At 36.5% G+C, this 16,556-nt stretch overlaps 1 protein-coding gene across 1 annotated transcript in view; it reads right to left on the bottom strand.

The window, feature by feature from the left end:
* The window catches only part of AKAP6 (A-kinase anchoring protein 6), a 222,023-nt gene that overhangs the window by 69,996 nt on the left and 135,471 nt on the right, over positions 1 to 16,556 (bottom strand). The window contains exons 8-9 of the mRNA XM_008495899.2: positions 15,177 to 15,325; positions 9,318 to 9,438 (exon numbers count right to left, since the gene is read on the bottom strand). Of these exons, the coding sequence (XP_008494121.2) occupies positions 9,318 to 9,438; positions 15,177 to 15,325 (270 nt within the window). The remainder of the gene's footprint in view (positions 1 to 9,317; positions 9,439 to 15,176; positions 15,326 to 16,556) is intronic.

The raw sequence follows: 16,556 nt of genomic DNA, 5'->3' as shown, positions 1-16,556 counted from the left end.
ACTGCTGTTTGGCCATATTTACAAAAAATATATATTCTGTAAGTTTATTAAAAATTAATCAAATATGAATCTTCATGCCCATCCCAATTTTTAGTAGGTATCATGTAGTATCATCCGTGTCAACAGATAGAAAGATCCTTGGCTCAGTACAGAGGCAAAAATGGAAAAGAGAGGTAACTTTCATCACTTGCTATATTCTCTCTCTCTTCCTCTCTCTCTATATTAATTTTAACTATTACATGTTTCAGACCCAGGCATAAACACTCTAAGTAGTCTAGAAGACAGCTAACAAAAAAGAGATGTGTAAAAACCATAACTGAAAATTAAATCAACTACAAGTTCTTAGAGTAGAATTTTACTTTGACCCAAGCCAAAGCAATAATCAAAAACCTTCCTTATGCACACTATGAGGTATTTGACTATTGAATTGCTGAAGAAAAATGAACCCTGGCTATAAATTATATATGCTTACTGAAAAAACAAAACAATAGAGTTTAACTTTTTGGGGCAACAAAAAGAGATACCATGACTAACTATTTCTCACCTCTGATAATGTTTATTTTATCTCTCCACACATAATAACAAACTAAGAGATCTTGGGAAATTTTGATCTTCTACCTGTGTAGCTGACATACAGTCTTCCTTGATAAAGGCCAGCAAAAAACAAAAGTGTATCAGTCTCAATACATTCAAAAAGGCTAATGTTTATCTTTAAAAAGTTTCCACCTGAAAAACTCTTAACAGCAATTCTGTATCTATCATCTCCCATTTCTAAGAAAAATCAATGGGTAGAGCAGAGATGATCAAACTCCAGTGTAATGTCTGTCAAAATTTGGATGAATCACAGCAGGGTTTCAAACTGGAATATTGCATAGACATGACACAATGGTACTAAAAATCCCTCTTTTGATGAGAGTCAGTGAGAGGTAACTCCAAGAGAGGCTGATCTTCATAACCTCTTATACGATCAGTGGAGAGAGAGAAAAGGTTTCTTCTGAAACTATTTTAGTGCTTAACTTAATCTTCTGTTCTGAATCAACTGTTAGAGGAACTTCCTCACAATACAGGCTGGTCTACTTAGCTCACTTAATAGTCAAAATTAGCCTTTACAGATGACCCTTCCTCCCAGTGGATTACTGGGGAAGGTACAATCCCTCCATAGCCTTCCCCACAGCCTGTGACAGCGCATTGCTGGTCTGCTCAGTGACACTGCTGGAGTGTGTCCTGCACACCTGTAGCAGCACCTGCCATTCTGCAGCAACAGGGTGTGATGGGTACACATTCACAAATCCACTTCATGAGATGTTTTCAATCAGCTGATTCATATGAACTTTCATAAAATATTCCAGAAAGCTCTAAGCACTGGCCTCAGAGTGGGCAGCTGCTAGGACTCTGTACTGCTTACATGTGGTCTGGGTGTGACCCAGTGTTATCAGGAAGCAAACAGAAAATATGGAAAACCTAAACTTCTTTAGACAAATGGATAAAGTTTTGAAAGGTTGTGCTAAGATCAATGTAAATCAGAACATGTCCATGTTTTGGAGCCTCACGTGGCCTCTTTACTTGGCTCAAGGCACTGAAGAACATTGCAGCACAAGTACTGTTGTCCCTGGTGTTTGCATATATAGCAGGACAAATAGAACAACTTTTCTAAGGGACTCTTGATCCAGTTATTAGGCCAGAATGCTTCTATACTTCAACTATTCTTACTTGGTCTTTAGAATACGTGAATAATTTAGCATATCTGAGACTAATCTTGAAACCTTTCCACCTCATTTGGGCACTAAACAGTCCTGGCATATAGAAAACAATGAAGGTTGTAAATCTCATCAGTCTTTTGGGTGAATTACAGTGCCACTTCCTTTTTTAAAAGCTAAAAATGCTTGATGAACAGAAAATGGCCTTGAGTAATTTACTGCTGGACGTATCCACTCAGACCACTACAGGTAAGCGTGCCAGACCATTGCTTCAGTGCTGAATAATTGAGAAAGCTTTAGGGTCCTATTACTTGGGATCCTACCCTGCCATTTTATACCAGCAAGGGCGCAAAGACAGAGCATGTGGAGTTGACTAAGATGCTTGACATGATGACCATAAATTGTCCATATTTTGCAGCTGTACTAAGGAATGGTGATGACAGCTATGTGGTACATATTTACTTTTGTTTGAAGTTCAATGCCTCTTTCATTCTAGACACACTGCTTTAATCTCCCAAAAGCTGTGCTGGCTTTTGCTACAAGCTCAGTAAATACTGCTTTGCTACAATGTGAAGTTCATCTTCAATGTCATGCTGGGAAGAAATGGAAGAAACCCCCTCAGTCTTGTGAAATGCATGAAGCCACTTTTTGCAGAAATACAGGGAGTCTGCTCCATAGAAATTACAGCACTGCCTTTAAAAATGCATGTTTACATTTGAAATGTATTATGGAAGCAAGAAAGAAAATGTAAAAATACTTTTCATATTCTGCCTTTATCCATTCTCTAGACTTTGTAATTGTAGGCATGGTAATTAGTGTTTTCCTGTTGTAATTGTATAAGACATTAAAACAACATTTATCTGCCTTAAGTAAGACTTTTCGCCAACAATAATTTACTTTTCTGCTTTTTAAAATACAGAATTTGCCAGAAGTAGCAAGGAATTTAATCATATTACAAAGTTAAACATACAGACCACTGAAAAATGAACTGGTTGTTATAGTATGTGTCACAAAGGAGTTTCCACTCTGTTCTCCAGTGAAACTGAAGTGAAAATACTTGTGTAGAAAAAGTTAATACATTTCATCACCCTCTGCAATAAGAAACTAGGAAACTGTTGTGTCAGACCCTAAACTCACTTGTTGGTGTTCTAATAGCCGTCAGATTTGTACAAGGCAGTTGATTTTCCTATACACTGTGGAAATCACAGTGGTTCTTAATCTGTTGAGGAAAAAACCCAACAACCTAGCACATGGAAATTACTGAACTTTGTGAAGAATAGTAACTGAAGTCAGAGTTTTCTGCAAAACTGAGCTCAGGCATTTTCCTGTGCGTGGAAAATGGGCATTTTCCTGGGCATTTTCATTTTCAGTGAAAAGCACACTACAAAGGCAAAGAACAGCTTCCATTGAGGCATGTATCAATCCATGTATGTAGGCATAAGTAAGTACTGCAATTCTGTAATTTACCATTGCTACCAATGCTAAAGAATATCTCCATTGATGTTATTTAGCAGATTTTTTTTTCAGTGTTACATATGCTTTGTTAGATAAAATAAAAGCCTTCACTTAATATTTTAATAAGGTGGTTATTTTTGCCAGGTAGCCTAAAAGTTTATTAGCAAACTATAATGACTATTCTGATTGCAATTAAAAAATCCCTCCCGAATGGGTCAACACACCTAAGTGCTATCTGCAATCACATTTAGATTTTAACATCATGGTTATTACTTATTATCAGGCTGCACAATGAGATATTGATTACTTTTAACCTTTAGATCTAAGAATTCAGGAAAAGTCAAGGCAGAAGAACAGCCTACCTTTCCTGTCTGGTAAACTTATGGCCTTTAGTGGAATTCTAATGATTCCTATTGGCAAGGCAAATCTGAAATTAGTTTATTCTCTTGGCTCATACAGAAATGATGACATATCTAAAAATACTGCATGCACAGCAGATTTGTAGTTACTACCTACAAGGGGCTCAATCCTGCTGTGTGCTGAGAGCTTCCTCTGAAGCAATGATCATCATCTTCTCCCACTGACTGTTTCAGCAGCTCCACACAGGCACTGACAGAATACCAGAGAGACAGAAGGCATCCTGCACTGTGCAGGATACGCAGCATAGAAGCAAAAATCTCCACGTTTTCTAGTTTATAACCAATCCCCTAAGCATATTGCCCAAATATATCACTCTACAGGCTGTTAATCTTTTAATACGTTTTCTTTATATGGAAAATCTGCTTGAAATAGACTCAACTACAATGTGGCTTCAGTAGGTACGCAGGACTCGTTTTAAATGGAACAAAGTAATCCAATTAAACTAATCTGTTTCACAAGTTAAAATGATACGAAGCACATTAATTGATCCTTATAGGCTGCTGCTATTTGAGCCCTCTCTCTGTTGGCACAGCATTTGGAACTGCTTTGCACATTTGTATCCTCTAACAGCAGAAAACTCAGTCCTCCGGTTCAGGAGAATTATGGGCAAGAGAAACATATAACTGTTATGTGTTAGATTAATTTGCAGAACACTTGGCATTATTATTGCCAAGTAGTCAAATTGTTCCAAGTTGTTCCGGAAGGTTGTTATTAATAGTATGTTTTCTGAGGAAAGTTCTGTCTACTTTTGGAACTGCATTTCTGTTGCCAAGGAAACTCCTTGAAGCACAGCATTCTAGGAGCACACTGCTGCTTTTGTTTGCCAGTATCCTATTCATATCATCTAAGTAAGCACTTTACATACTTCAGCCCCCAGTTTCAAATGTTTAAGTTTTTAGGTATTTATATTGCTGCGCTAAATATAGTTTGTGCTTTTTTTTTTTTTTTTTTAAACTCAGGAACTCTTGTAGGGTTACTTTTACAGTTACATGAAAGGATAGCTGGTTGGTTGTTGGTTGCTTTTTTTGTTTTATTTTTTTTCTCCCACAAGTTTGCAATAAATTAGTTTTAATTTGAATAATAGCTCCATAGGTTATAGCACTAGTCCTTAAGTGTTAATTATCTTTTCACTTTGAAATTAATGTAGTCATTTCCTACTGACTCCTCTACACCATTACTGAAGTGCTGAGGAAAACATGTCATTGAGTTCTGAGCCAGAACTGTTGTTGTGATTAATCCTGGTCACATGGCCGATCTCTGCCAAAAGGAGATCGCTGAAAAAAGGTGACAAAGACAGTGATTTCCTGTCAGCAAAGAGTACGACAGGGCTGTCTAGAAGTGATGCAAATGAGGGAAACTTTCACCACGGTTTGTTTGATCCACTCAGGGCCACAGCCACTGAGCCAGGGAGAAGGGCACAATGGAGCAGCAGCACACCCAGAGGAGAAAATGAACTGCACCTTCCAGGGAGGGAGAGCTTCCAGTTGGGAAACAAAAACTCCTGGGAGACTTTTTTTTCCCCTCTCAACTTCTTTTGAAAGGTATCCTAAGATTTTGATGTGCACTTTCATGTTATTTAATATAGCAAAGTGTTTCCCTTTGGTGAAATAGTTTAGCAGCCACTCAGAGGCCATCTCGACTAAATGTTTTCAAAAATCTTGGTCTAAAGATCCTAAAGGACTTTTTTTCATGTATCATGACCATCGTTGCTGAAGACTTACTAGTCCAAGACTTAGAGCTTATGCAGTTTGTATTTAAAACATCATACCTTACCTGTAATCAGACAGGAAAATATAATTTCTTTTATTTGATGTTTAAAAATGTTTAGTTAATTTTATTCTGAACATAGTAACAATTTTAACAATCATAGTCTACTTATTTAAATGGGGTTTTAATCTGACACAATTAAGTTTTGCAATTAATCTTCTCAGGAAAATGGAAAAAATTATCATTAACTGCCTAGTATACTCATTTCTAATCTCCACAGTTCCCGTAAATTCTGATTTGCTTCATTTTTGAACAGTCAAGGTACAGAATTACTCAAGTTCCCACTAAAGGGCTAATTAGCAGAGTTTAAATTCTTTGGGATTGATCCTCCAGAAACGGCATCTGAATACAGCTGAAGTCAATGCAAGTTCTGTGTACTTAGAGCTTATGAGATCAGGCTCACATGCAGTAGATTAAAATGAACTAAACATGATACATTTGGCATTAAACTGAGTTTCTACAGCAGTACAAAGAAGTAAGAGTCCAAAACCACAGAAAGACTCCTCTAATTTTTTCTTAGTTAATAGATAAAGCATTAGAGGACAAATAAACTGTCAGAAATTCAACCAATGTCTGACATCTTATCAAATACGAGTTGATTTTCAAAATCACTATCTGCATGGAAAGCTGAAATCATCTCAGGCTATGGGGGAGTATAGTGAGGAAGAATAGTTTTCTCTTTTTTAAAAATCTTTTCATTAAAATCTAGGAAACCTACAGGAATTCACGCATATACAGGTTTTTTAAAGAAACTACAGCTGCGCTGCTCTTATTACATTAAGGGCAAAATAAAACCTGGTTAAAAAGCAATAAGGATCCTGATAAAAACTATGAAGCTCCTGGAATATTGCAAAACAAAATTAAACTGAGAGTTGACTTAAGTCTATATTAAATCTGAGTGCAGAGTACTGGGAAAATATTCTAACCATGGAAAAACATTTTATTTTCCCATATGCAATTTTCACATTTATCCACTACATTATGCTGCTTTAATTTATGCTTTTCCCTTCCGATTTACGTGTTTTATCATTGCTCCTTCCCATCCATGGACTCCTCAGGGGCAATGATTACTGTTAGTTATAGTGATACCACAGCAGGTTCCCTGGCAGAGGCAGCTTGCTGAGCTGGCGCAGAGGTGCAATTACTTCTTAGGTCAATAACTGAGGGATCTGTGGGTTTAGGAGTATCCACCAAAATGCAGAAAGTGCAATTAGCAGGTTCACATCTGAAGCTGTAACTGGTGAAAAATCAAGACCTGTGTTTTCGTAACACCTCGTATCATTGAGAAGTTCTAGTAACAGTAGTTGCCTGAATTTTTCTTTATAGGTTTCTCTCCCTGCAAACCAGAGTGGCCGTGTAGGCAGAACTCCTGCCCTTTACCTGTGAGCACTAGACCATCCATGATGCTGTATAAGAGCCTCCAAATAAACAGGGTGTGACTACGGATTAGAAGAGACATTTATGAAGCTACTTTTATAAAACCATTAATACATGTTTTGAAGGCATGATACATTGTTACGTGAATCCTTGACATAAAGGATGATAAAGACCTAGTGACTTATCCCATCTCCAATATGCTATGCAGAATTTTCCTCAATTTCATTTGCTAGTTTTTTCTTTTGTCTACTTTTAAATGTCTGAAATGATGAGGCTTTTGTTTGTTTTTCTTGAAAGGCTAGTAGATCTTAATGCTATGCACTCAAGGTTTTTACATTACCTGCAAATCCTCCTCCTGCTTTATGGACTCTCCTTAGTCATCTCTTAACCAAACTCCATATGTCTAGTTAAGTCTTTCCTTCAGTCTATAACAATTTGCTTGCTTCTTTCACTGGAGAGTTATATTCAGAGAATATTCACCACGGGAAGACAGGCAGTCTGCTTCTACCCTTCTCCTTCAAGTGGTTTTGCAGTGACCAGATCAGGACACTTAAGATGGGGGCTTTCTTAATTAGCAGGTGACCTCCCTGTGGAAACTGCAGAACAAATAAGCTGCCTGTGCTTGGGAAGCAGTGCTGGTTTGTGCTGCACCGACTACAGACTCAGCTGCTCTCCCTGGCATGAGCTGTCATAATACTTATCATAATATAGAATTCCACAATCTTAAAAAGCTATTACTTCTCATATTCAATACACAATATTCCTCACATTGCCGTGATACTGCACTTCAAACTAATTCTTAAATTATTGCCCTCTTTTCACCATGCTTTATTATCCCAGCCTTACCATCTGTAATTATTCTTAATGGTTACATTTGGATATTGCAAAAGGAAGTATCCTAAATAGCACCTAGAATACTTGGGCTGGCTGCCTAAGCTTTGTTCCTTTTCATACTGATGGATGGATTGTTTCCTTAAAATGTATGTTTATTGATTTTTTTTTTTTTTATATGACTAAAATTAGTGCAAAACTAGGCAAGATACAAGCTGTCTTACATGGACAGGCACAACCTTATTTTAGTTTTGCAAGGAACTTTTTATCCATTTCTGACTTTGTTTATTTCTGAGCCTAGCCAGGGCCAGGACTATTAATGTGTGATTAAGTCTGATTAAGTATTTAGAAAGTTAGGAAAAAGACATTAGCAAAAATAAGAAATTATTGTCAAAGCAAGAAATGGAGGCCACTACATTAAACTCACTTGCAGCCTGAAATAGTTTTGATCTGAACCATATTTCTATTTATAAACATATTTTAAGTCATGTTACAACCCCTTCTCACTGGCAACTTCAAATAAAAGAACTAAAATTTGAAATAATAAAATGCCAGAAGACCATAAAGAAATTAGGATGCCAAAGCAAGGTAAAAAAAAGAATTTAAGAAATTATCAAATCATGCAACCATAGAAGAAAGAAAACAACTTCTATTTGACCTTGAATTTACCATTTATTCGATAAGAGATAAAAAAAAGCTAGAGGGTAGTTGTTTCTTGTCATTATACTGTTGCTGATTCTGTGGTTAGTTATTAATTTTATTTTTTATGATTCACAATCTGCTCTTTGAAATATGCCATATGCTCAAAGCAATTCAAGGATGACAACTGTCAGAATTACTCCAATAAAAATTGCCTAAATGAGGAAGATTTACTGCAGCCTGATATTTCTGTCGAAGGCCCCTCCTTTCTTTCCCCCACAACCCCTCAGACCTGTAGACTACAGCTTCTCAGACAGACAGTGAAGACTGGATCAATTTCAGGATCAAATCACACATTTTGGGGAACTTCTTAAAAGTACTCTTTGTCTAAAAGAAGTGATAAAACTCCCAGGCTAAGGCTGCTAGGACAAATGAGAAACCATGTGTATACATATATATATGTATACATGTATATATGCATATATATATATATATACACATATGTTTAAAGATATGTATATATTTACATACATATTCATACACGCACCTCTATATATGTTAGATGAAGACCCTATAATCAATATGCAAGTTCAAAATCATTTTGCTGAAATCACAAGGAAGTGTAATGACTTTACATGACAATGTCTGCTTTATGTATAACTAATAAAAATTAAATTGGAGGAGTCCTGTATGCTGGCAGTGGCAAACCAAAATGAAGGCAAATTTCTTTCTTCCCAGATGAGGTCTGAAAGGTGGATAAAAAATCCAGCTGAAAGCTCCAATCAAAACACATTTTGTTAAATGCTACCATTTCATTTTTTTTTTCCTTCATTTTGTTTCAGTCTATTTATTAATGCAGTTTCATTTATTTCTATTCATCTTGAAGACAAATCTTTGTCCTTCTATAGAATTACACCAAATAGAATGTGATAAAGGGAACTTTCTTGCAATTATGATGTCGGTGCAGCCTGTCAGCGCACAGGGGATGGAAATGAGGTTGGGGACAGGGAAGGGAATTCTAATAGACACCATGATACATACAATGAACGCAGCGATATCCTGTGAGAGAAAGACTTGTCAAGCTAATCAGATCTTCTATAGCTAGGTAAAGGCAGGAATGGTAGCACTAACCTTGTAAAGATGCTGCTGCTGCTCCTCTGACATCATCAGGTCATGGCTGTCCATCACAATGGATTCCATGTCAATCAGCCAATCCCAGAGCTCCTGGTATTCTGAATCAAAGTCCAAAAGGCTGTAGATAAGGAACAAAATGTATTATGCATAAATACTGTGTAGTTGTTAAAATCTTGTATTAGAATAATATATTCTTGAAAACTCATGATGTTCCTAGTTATATTTCTAAAGAGACATTCTGTATTTATGCAGACTGGATGAAAATGAAAACTGAAATCCAATTTAAGCCAGTGCCATGACCTAAATTCAGCAGCTGATGCCAAATCCTGACAACTGTTGGCGTACTGCATTTGCTTCAAAAATTTTGAAACAGAAACCCCCCATAGGTGTTGTTTAATGGTTTTTATAGTGCTGCCTTTATATTGAGCAAACTTTTCACAGTAATCTTGATATAAGTGACATAAAAATATTGTTTTCATCGAAAAATGACTCAATCCATTCAGCCATCCCTCTGCTGTCTATCTGCCTATCTTTTTAAATATCCTACATTTATTTTCATGGATGAGTAGCTAGCATTTCAACTTAACGCCTTAAGATAGGCTTGAGTGAATATGGTAAGCCAGTGAGAACTAAGGCCAGATACAGTATTAGACAGGTGTTCCCTACAGACATGTAAGAAACAAAGGTAAGGACAGGAAGTCAAAACAATGAATCCTTGAATAGCCAGCAATCATTAAAATTCAAAGGAGGATCACTGCGGTTTTCAACAAAATAAATCATTAGAATAAGGAGCTTAAAAGGATTAATGTGATTCTTTATTGAAAGCCCAGTGAATAAGTAAAGCATAGATTCTTCTACAACACTGTGATACGAGACAGAAGGTACATGCTGAAAAACTGCGCATTCGTCAAAAAGATACCCCTTGAAAAAGGATCTTCAAACTTCCAAAACTGAAACTGACAAAAGCCTGGTCAGTAGTATTGAAAAAGGCCCCATACTGATCTGACAATAGTGCATGTCCCACTAAAGCTAATTTCTCCAATTAACAGCTTTTTAGCAACGGTTTAAAAAATTAGCAGTATTTCAGCAGAGAAACAATAAACTAAAAATGTTTTTAATCTTATGAGTACTATTGCACGTTCAGCTCTTATTAGCTAGAGTACCATACGCATGGCAATTTTGAAAGCTTATAGATAAAGTTGTGACAAGTAGGTCTGCAAGAAAGCAAGAGAGAAGCAAGCATTTGCCTTCTGTGGTATTATTTGCAGTGAGCTGACAACAAAAGAGGTATTGTATAATGCCCAAGTCTTGATTCCTGCTTCCGAAGTAACTCTAGTTTAAGCCACTGTACTTGGTATACTTTTACTCAGTAATTTATGAGGTGCACTTAAAATTGCCTGCTGCCCTGAGAAGTTAAGCAATGATGCCATTAGAAAGAGCAATCATAAAAGGGCAAGTTACTATAGTAGAAGTATAATAGTTTTAGTTGGATTTCAGGGTTTTCATCCTGTTTCTGGAGGTATTTCACTCAGATATAATTTTGAAACTAAAATAAAATTAAACTTGATTTTGAATGGCATACTTGCAGTGATACTGAATCTTTATCCCTTCCTCAGAAAGCAGTATAACCATTCTGAATCTTTAGTATCTACTCCTCCTTTTTTTCTCTTCCATCTTATCCAAATATTATACAGAGTCATAAAACTGACAGGCAGTTATTAAAATGCAAGTTTTGTTCGGTAGGAGATTAGATTTCATCTCATATAGATCAGAACAGGTTCAGTTGGACTTGGATCGCTTGTACCAGTGGAAAATCTGAATTAAGATATGAAGATGACAGGAAACAAAGCCTACATCCAATGCTCATGACCTGCTCCTGCCAGAATGGTGTGGGATGACTTTAGAAACTGCACCAGGAAGTGGACTGGGATTTTCCTATAATGGGCAGATGTGCTGTATTCATACATCTGGTTTGCTTCTACAGAATCACATCTTAGTTACAGTCCAAACTGGACCGTTTATTGGTGTCACAGAATTAACTGATCCTTTAAAGACATACAAAAGCCCTTTCCCCTGACCTCTATAAAATCCAGATAAGCATTAGAAAACAGCTGATATCTACCTAAATTTCTAAACAAGTACTCAGCCCAAAACAAAGAGAGAAGTAAGATTCACTGGAAAAAGCCCAGGAAGGGATGCAAGATGCAACGGGGATTTTTTGCCCCATAGTTCACATACTGTGCCTATTTTTTGGTTTTCTGCTGTCAAATAAAGTCACCAGGGATAATTTTTAAACAAATGGTCTACAGCAGTTATTTGCCTGAGCCGGAATGAAGTTAAGTCAGCCTACAAAGCATCATCAATATTTTTTTTTTGTAATTTGACAGCAGTATTTCAGTAGTTCTAAAATAACTTTGATATTTTAAAAATCCACCTTTGTTTTCAAAATTAATGCCTCACATCTAAATGGATGGATCTACTGATTACTATTAAACTGCTATTTGGAAGAGGATGTAAGCTACTAATCTGCTAAAAAGATATTCAGAAAATCCAGCAATTGTAGGATCAGTGACAGGTGAAGATTAAAACGTACCTGTCAGTATTTCTTTGGTATATTGAATATTTCTTTTTTATTCAGAATGTATTTTTTTTTTGAGCTTAGCAGATCTTTTTTCACATTGCCAGAGGCAGAATCAAGGAAAGCATAACTTCTGGAATTCTGATGTGTTTTGCAGATGGAAGAACCATAGAAAAGATCTAATTTTGGTTGATTATCTAAATCCACCGATCACTAAAAGAAGAATAAATTAAGTCATCTGTTTATAGCAAAAAAAAAAAAAAAAAAAAAAAAAAAAAAAAAAAAAAAAAAAAAAAAAATCCTCAATTTAAAGCACCCAAACACAGTGAGCCAGAATGTTATAACATTTGTTAAAGGGCAGGGAACTACAGCTTCCTTAATATAGGTTTGTTGGTTAATAAGCTAAAATCATTAGCTACATAATAGCTAAAATGATATTAAGAAGTATATTTTATCTTGGTAAACAAGGAATCAGATATGCAGAGTTGCATGTCTAATCCCTTGAACCCTAAACATATTTCTTAAAATGTGGACATCAATTTATTATTTTGAATGAAAATTCATGAGCACCTTTCTCATGAGAAAACCAGTTCGTCTGTAGCATTAATAAATAAAAAGGAATGTGAAACTATTTCCATCAGCTTTTTTCCCTATGTTTAACACAGACTTCCAGTTTGTATTAGTTCTTTGATGGCATAACTCACATGGTATTTAAAAGTATTGTAAACACACTGGTATACCTGCCAAAAATATTTAGCCGGACAAAAAGCTTCTTTCTTGGTCATAATTTTTTTGGAACTTGTTTCACATGTTTTTATTAGGAGGATATAGGAGAAATCAGAATGCTGACATTAAGAGCTTTAAAGTTGCCTCATGGTCTGTGTATACTTGAAGACACCTCTAGTGTTTTTACCTCAAAGACTCATCCATGAAGGCCCAGTGATAACACGATCCCAAGATCACATCATCATGCTGTGGCAGGGTGTTATAAATACTGTATCTGTATCTACTAACTGTACTTGTAAAAATATTCTCCCCAATTTTGAAGGGATGCAGTATTTCCAGCCACAACTTCCTGTCTTTTCTCCTAGGTCAAAACTCCACAGCAGCTAATGGACAGATACCCTAATTTTCCCAGTTCTGCAAATAGCCCCTTCTCTGTACAGAGCTCAATCTCTAGCTAGGTCATCCTAGCATGGGACTTCTGTCCAAAGTTTTTGTTTGTCCACAGTTTTTATGCAGTCAGGAAATGTTGTATCAATGGTATTTTCAATCAGCTGAAAGACATTTCCATTGTGTTCAGTACAATATCTCCGACTGGTTCAACTAGTTTTTCATCCAAATCCAGCCCACCCTAGTTTCTATAATGGCTGAACACACAGTACTGTATTAGTTTCTCTCTGGTCCTTTGGCCCCATAAGCCACTGCTGAGCCCTCAAGGGCTGCGACGACCATGGTGGCTGCAGCACAGAAAGGGCAGGGGACACTTGTAGGTCACCAATGCCAGTAATAACCATGTAATCATGACTGCAAATATGTGTATTTAAGACCCTATTCACTGTACACATGCGGTATGTGGGGTTACCATGTGGATTTTTCCATGAGGTTTAAAGCTTTATATCACCTTTCCTCAATAAAATAAAATGTCTGTCAATGTCTTGCATCTCACACAAAATCCTAACCTTACGTCTTGCTCACATTCAACTGTGGCTGCAAAATTATAAGCTGTTTTTGAACATGTAGCACCCAGTGCACATTTATATACACATATACACCAATTCTGAACAGATTATTTTTATGGTTGGCACTAGCAGCACTGGCTTGTTTGGGAATCTGACAGATTTCTGCATATATAATCAAGATCTCAGTAATCCTACATAATTAGCTCATATCAACTTTTCTAAAACAGTCATCTTTCCATATAATAAGAGGGGATATTTACAAGACTCTTTTATCTTTACAGTCAGTAATTTAATAAAGCTGTGTTTCCAAGATCTCAACATTGAGTTAAGAGTTGGAAAAGGAAGTTCTGGAGATACAGAATGCTTTAACACCTTGGTCAATGACTTGCAGTGCATAGGAAACTGTGGGCAAAAGTTCTACTGTATTTCCTGGTTACAAGAAAAGTTCTATTAGGATGAAGGTAGAGCCAAAAAATGAGTACTAGCCGGCTACTGTGAACTGCTTTTGCCCCACACTATAATGAACACACAGGCATGTTCTCACATTCATTTAGGGGAGCTAGAAGTTTGGAGATGCAGTTTTCAAAAGACCTTCAAGAAAAAGGCTTAAACCAGAACTACGAGTTTTCTTGGTTGTGAAAAAGGCTGGGGCAACAAGATTCCATTTTATCATAGTCCTGAGATTAATTTGTCCAAGATTCTTTACACACAATTAAGAAATAGTGCTTTTATATATACACTGACATATATAAAGGGGTCTTATAAGAAACATGGGGACAGACTTCTTAGTAGGGCCTGTAGTGATAGGACAAGGGCTAATGCCTTTAAACTGAAAGTGGGGAGTTTTATTTTAGATATAAGAAAGAAATTCTCTGATCCACAGGTGGTGAGACACAGGCCCAGGGAAATTGTAGGTACCTCATCCCTGGAAGTGTCCACGGCCAGGTTGGATGAAGCTTCCAGCAATCTGGTTTAGTGGGAGGTGTCCCTGTCACTGTTGGGGTGTTGGAACTAGATGATTTTTAAGGTGCCTCCCAAAACAAACCATTCTGATTCTATGACATAGTATAAATGTGTATTTACATTTATTAAAAAACAGACTGAGAATACCAAGTCAAGGGAAATAACTTAAAGCTTTGTAAAATTAAAATCTGTGATGTTCAAAATAGTTAAATATAATTGAATGGCTTCATACTCATATTTCCTAATCACTAGTAGAATAATGACAATAGATAATTGTCTTGCAGAGGTATTATTACATTAGAAAGATGCTTCCCTGGAAGCATCAAAAGATATGAGGAAATGGGAGGAGAAAAACCTGAAGCAAAGGGGCACATTAAGTTTTTAAAAATCAAAATAATGGAATGCTTTCAGATAATCTTAGGTAGTCCTATGAAAAACCATGATTTTTATAAATTATCTAGAACACATTATTTTTTTGCATTCATATATGAAAAAAATATAGAGAGAGTGTTTTCTCCTGCCTCTTGGCCTAGGAAGAAATATCCTGGTTAACCAGAAGTAAGAAAAAAGTATATCATGTAAAAAAAAATACAGATCAGTGAGAATAAAACAACAAAAAGAATAGTTCCCTACCCATTACTTCCCACTGTGTGAACTTTTGACATATCAGCAAACTCTTCCTTTCGCTTGCTACTACTGTTGTACTGTTCACTGTACAGCTTTAAGGACATCTGTTCAACAGCATCTCTTTGTGCTTCCAGATAGCATAGCTGAACCTCAGCCTAGAAAAAAGAAAACAAAGAGAAAACACAACACAAGAGAGCTTTAAAAAAATTCAGAAAGAATGCATTTAAAACAAGTACTTTTGGACTGTAACAACTTTAACCAAGTGATTCACAACATCATTTTTCTCCTTGCATGCTAGTTACAAAGGCGGATCGATTAAGTTATAGAAGTGTATTCCCACATGCTAGAGCTGAACTATTTAGGTATCTAATACAGAATGAGCTATATATTCCATGTGATGTATATCCAGTCAAATGAGGCATAAAAATGTCTGGACATGAACAAAAAATATATTAGAAATCACCTACTATGACAGAACAGGTAGATACATGAAATTACATTTGTTACAGGCTTCAAGACTGATATTGTTAACACATTGCCTGTGCTTCAGAATTAATGCAAGCCATACTGCCATAGGTACTTTTGTTTTAAATAGTAAGTGTAAACAAAACCAAGCAAACTGGCATTATTCATATTCTGGTTTCTGATACTTGGTGTCCACTGATTACTCAGCAATTCTAATTACAAGGAAAAAGGCAGCAAGTGAGATGTGATGTTTTCCATCAGACTCTGTGCCTGGCCAGAGGAATGCTGAATAATATTTGGCATCATAACTTATTGAATAGACACTTGATGTATTGCAGCTGTGGTGATCAGTTTGATTCTGAGGCTCAGAGAACCAGATGATAAAAAGATGCAATCTACTGTTTGCCACACTTGCCCCTAGGAACAGGACAAAGAACAGAGGGTAGACTAAGTTCAAAAGCACTTTGGGACCAATATGCTATTGTTTTCTTTTAATATGCTTTACCAAAAGCAAAACACATTACAGATTCTGAAAATGCTTCAAAAACTGCTACTGCTGTGTAACAACATGCTCCTATTTCCATTAGGAGGGGAAGGCCCACTTAACTGCTTGGTGCTATGACAAGTCAATGCAACAAGCATGGAGGGCATTTTGTATCTCAACTCTTCCATTTTCTACTGTGGAAGGCAGAGAAACAAAGATTGTGCTTGGCTGCTGACAGCACAATCTATGGAACTGCACCAGCTGTAAAGAGAGAGCAGTGAAAGGGCTGGAGAGAAGGAAAACCTGCAAAATCTAGGAAAAAATGCAGGCAGGTGAAGGGAAATAAGCATTGAAGAATGCAGAGAAAGTCTGAAGGAAAGTTAGAGTGTCTTTACAAGATTGTGGTGATAACAGTTTTGTGTATTTGCTTATATTTG

Source organism: Calypte anna, chromosome 5A (genome assembly GCF_003957555.1).
Source record: "Calypte anna isolate BGI_N300 chromosome 5A, bCalAnn1_v1.p, whole genome shotgun sequence".
Taxonomy (NCBI): domain Eukaryota; kingdom Metazoa; phylum Chordata; class Aves; order Apodiformes; family Trochilidae; genus Calypte; species Calypte anna.
Note: the sequence above shows the minus strand (reverse complement) of the source record. Positions and strands in the feature narration are given on the sequence as shown.